The sequence below is a fragment of the Bison bison genome, unplaced genomic scaffold (assembly GCF_000754665.1).
Source record: "Bison bison bison isolate TAMUID 2011002044 unplaced genomic scaffold, Bison_UMD1.0 scf7180017862345, whole genome shotgun sequence".
NCBI lineage: Eukaryota > Metazoa > Chordata > Mammalia > Artiodactyla > Bovidae > Bison > Bison bison.
The window spans coordinates 3102-6720 of NW_011492917.1; the positions used below are offsets into that span (position 1 = coordinate 3102).

Here is a 3619-nt window from a genome sequence, read left to right on the forward strand (position 1 = left end):
CATTGATCGCTGAAGAAGGCTTTCTTATCTCTTCTTGCTATTCTTTGGAACTCTGCATTCAGATGCTTATATCTTTCCTTTTCTCCTTTGCTTTTCACTTCCTCTTTTTTTCACAGCTATTTGTAAGGCCTCCCCAGACAGCTGTTTTGCTTTTTTGCATTTCTTTTCCATGGGGGTGGTCTTGATCCCTGTCTCTTGTACAATGTCCCGAACTTCATTCCATAGTTCATCAGGCACTCTATCAGATCTAGGCCTTTAAATCTATTTCTCACTTCCACTGTATAATTATAAGGGATTTGATTTATGTCATACCTGAATGGTGTAGTGGTTTCGCCTACTTTCTTCAATTTAAGTCTGAATTTGGTAATAAGGAGTTCATGATCTGAGGCATAGTCAGCTCCTGGTCTTGTTTTTTTTCACTGTATACAGCTTCTCCATCTTTGTCTGCAAAGAATATAATCAGTCTGCTTTCGCTGTTGACCATCTGGTGATGTCCTTGTGTAGAGTCTTCTCTTGTGTTGTTGGAAGATGGTGTTTGTTATGACCAGTGCATTTTCTTGGCAAAACTCTTATTAGTCTTTGCCCTGCCTCATTCCGTATTCCAAGGCCAAATTTGCCTGTTACTCAGATCTTATCTGACTGAGTGCTATAACCCCTTTTGATATTTGTTTACAAAGCTTCCTAAATGATTTGACTTCTAGCTGACTTTGAAATGCTTCGGAGGGCCCCTGAGACATCCCAGGGAGCTATTAAACTACCTGGGTTCATTGGACATGTAAAGTTACATGGGAAGTCCTGTTGAACGGGTGATAAATATTCTCAGATTATACTGTATGGTGGATTTTACCAATATAGATATCCTAAAATTATGTGAAGTTCATATAGATCTGATATGCCCTAATAAAATCTGGTCAACTATAATTCTACTTATCATGTTCAAGTGTTAGAAGTCACAGCAGTGACCAGGCTACACTGTCAATTGCAGTTTAATCAGATTTAAACATGCCTTCTATGGTTTCAGTCTGATGCCTTTGGAAGAATACTGCTACTTAATGATTTCGGAAAATATTTTTCTAAGGTTAACCGATAAACAGCTTTTGTTTGCTATCTGGTAAGCTGGTAGCAGACTGGAATTTAGACTAATCTCTATGTTAATAGAACAAAGTTTTCTTAGAATGCAGCTTTCAAGAAGAGATTATGAATTTCTTTGCCTTTAAGTGATTTACATTCATTTGTAAAATCTTTTGTTACTTTGGTAAAGTATATGAGCATTACTTAAGGTTATGGTACATGTAGACAAAGCTTATTCGTCGTCTCTGAAAGTAACCCCTCATGGTTAGACTTTTGCCATCCTGATGGCCTTAAAACATGGCCATGGTCTGCTCCTGAATCATGGAATAATTATGCTAATGTTGCCCTGATTATTTTATAATTGCTTTTTCAGATGAGAATAGTTTCTCTAATGGCTTGTGGATCATAACTCATCCTCCTTTCTTCACATTAGAAATTGGATAAATAGGAAAACTGTGTAAAAAAATATATTTTATAATACCAGCCAAGCCACCAAATCATGACCAGGTCTCTGAACTTGCCGTTTGCATCTTGGATCACATTAGGAAGACTTCCCACAGCCTATTGGCACTGTACCTTGTATTTCAGGGACGGCTAATGTTTCAGGATGTGGCCATAGACTTCACTCAAGAGGAGTGGGAATGCCTGGACCCTGGTCAGCGGAAATTGTACAGGGACGTGATGGTAGAGAACTACAGGAACCTGGCCTCCTTGGGTGAGGATAACTGCCTTCCAGAATCCCTTATCTACCCACTGCGGTTTTGTTCCGTCATTTCTAGAATGTCTTCTGAACTTTTCTGCTTACCACAGTATTTTTAGATCTGTGCTCTCTAGGGGATAATGGGTTATTTCTGAGTTTAGAAAGAAAGGCTTCATGATGAATTGTGCTGGTGACGTTTTTCTTCCTTGATGTACTCTGCGTCCTTCATTCTAGGTTAGTGGTAATTGTGTAAGTTCTGTGGTATTAAATAGTTGCACCCTCTCTTAATCTCACATTGACACTACTTATTTTTGCCTTAGTACTATTTGACCAGAATCTCAGGACCTGATTGTTAGGTGTGTGTTAGTATTGTATAGCGGCTTTGAATAAAGTATTTCAGGAAATCGTTTTCTAGAAGAAAATGCATTCTTGTCTCACCTGAATACATATTGGATTCGATACTGATGAATCTCTAACGACACAAATATTCCTTTCTCTGATCACCAGGGCTTGTCTCTAAGGTGGACCTGGTCACCTTTCTGGAGCTATTGAAGGATCCTAGGAATATGAGGAGAATGGAGGCAACAGCCATTTACCCAGGTAGGTATGAATGGCTGGAGATGATGACTCAGATGAGAGGTCCAAGGAGCAGCGGGGAACTCACCCTTCATCACGTGATGTTGGGAAATTTGCTTCAATGGAAATGGTTTTCGAAAACCTGGGTTTGTTCTGCTACTGTGATAGAAATGTATCACCTGCCCCATTCTCTGTCTCTGAAATCATTCGTGCATTTATTTCCAGTGATTACTTTTCTCCATCACAGTGTGACCTAAAAGTCTGCTCTTGGCTTGTGACAAACTGTGTTCATTTGTTGCTCTTTGATTTCTTGGGGGACCTAGGAAAACTCTGCCCATTTCTGAGTAACTGTATGACAGTCCTTTACCTCTAGACAGAAATGTGTGAGTAGAGTGGTAGACAAACTGCCAAATTTCCAGGAATACTAGGGACAGGTTTTTGTTCTCTGATTTATAATTTCCTATCCACTGGGAGCGACACATAGGACCTTCTAAGTAAATTTCAAATTCAAGTAATTTTTCACTGCAGAAAGCAAAACCTGGTAAAAATGAAACAATGCACATCTCAGGTTGACTTGAAAGTTTCTCTTTACCTTATATGATCTCATACTAAATATCTTTACTGTATTTGCCCCAATTCTAACGTGCTAAAATACTTTATTGTGTTTTCTTACCTCATAGAATTTTAAAATAAATTGACATAAAATCTTAGCACATTTTCCACTACATTATTAATGGTTGATTCAAACTATGACAATTTTTAGATTATATGAAGAAATCTTTATTAAAAGTTCTAATTGGAATAGAGCTGTTTTCGAATTTTGTACTCCTATACAGCAAAGAGGATCAATTATACATATCAGTCAGTTCAGTTCTGTCGCTCAGTCGATCTGAGTCTGTGATCCATGGTCTGCAGCAGGCCAGGCTTCCCTGCCCATCACTAACTCCCAGAGCCTGCTGAAACTCATGTCCATCGAGTCAGTGATGCCATGCAACCATCTCACCCTCTGTTGTCCCCTTCTCCTCTCATCTTCAATCTTTCCCAACATCAGGGTCTTTCTCAGTGGGTCAGTTCTTCATATCAGGTGGCCAGAGTATCAGAACTTCACCTTCACTAAGTCCTTCCAATGAATATTGAGGACTGATTTCCTTTAGATGGAGTGGTGTGATCTCCTTGCAGTCCGAGGGACTCTCAAGAGTCTTCTCCAATACCACAGTTCAAAGGCATCAGTTCTTTAGCACTCAGCTTTCTTCATGGTCCAACTCTCACATC

The 3619-nt window shown here is 39.3% G+C and overlaps 1 protein-coding gene across 1 annotated transcript in view; it reads left to right on the top strand.

Annotated features, from left to right (window-relative positions):
- LOC104983387 (putative protein ZNF720) overlaps nucleotides 1-3619 on the top strand; it is a gene marked incomplete at its 3' end in the record, with an annotated part of 10532 nt that overhangs the window by 3090 nt on the left and 3823 nt on the right. Inside the window, exons 3-4 of the mRNA XM_010832844.1 lie at nucleotides 1660-1786; nucleotides 2279-2371. Of these exons, the coding sequence (XP_010831146.1) occupies nucleotides 1660-1786; nucleotides 2279-2371 (220 nt within the window). The remainder of the gene's footprint in view (nucleotides 1-1659; nucleotides 1787-2278; nucleotides 2372-3619) is intronic.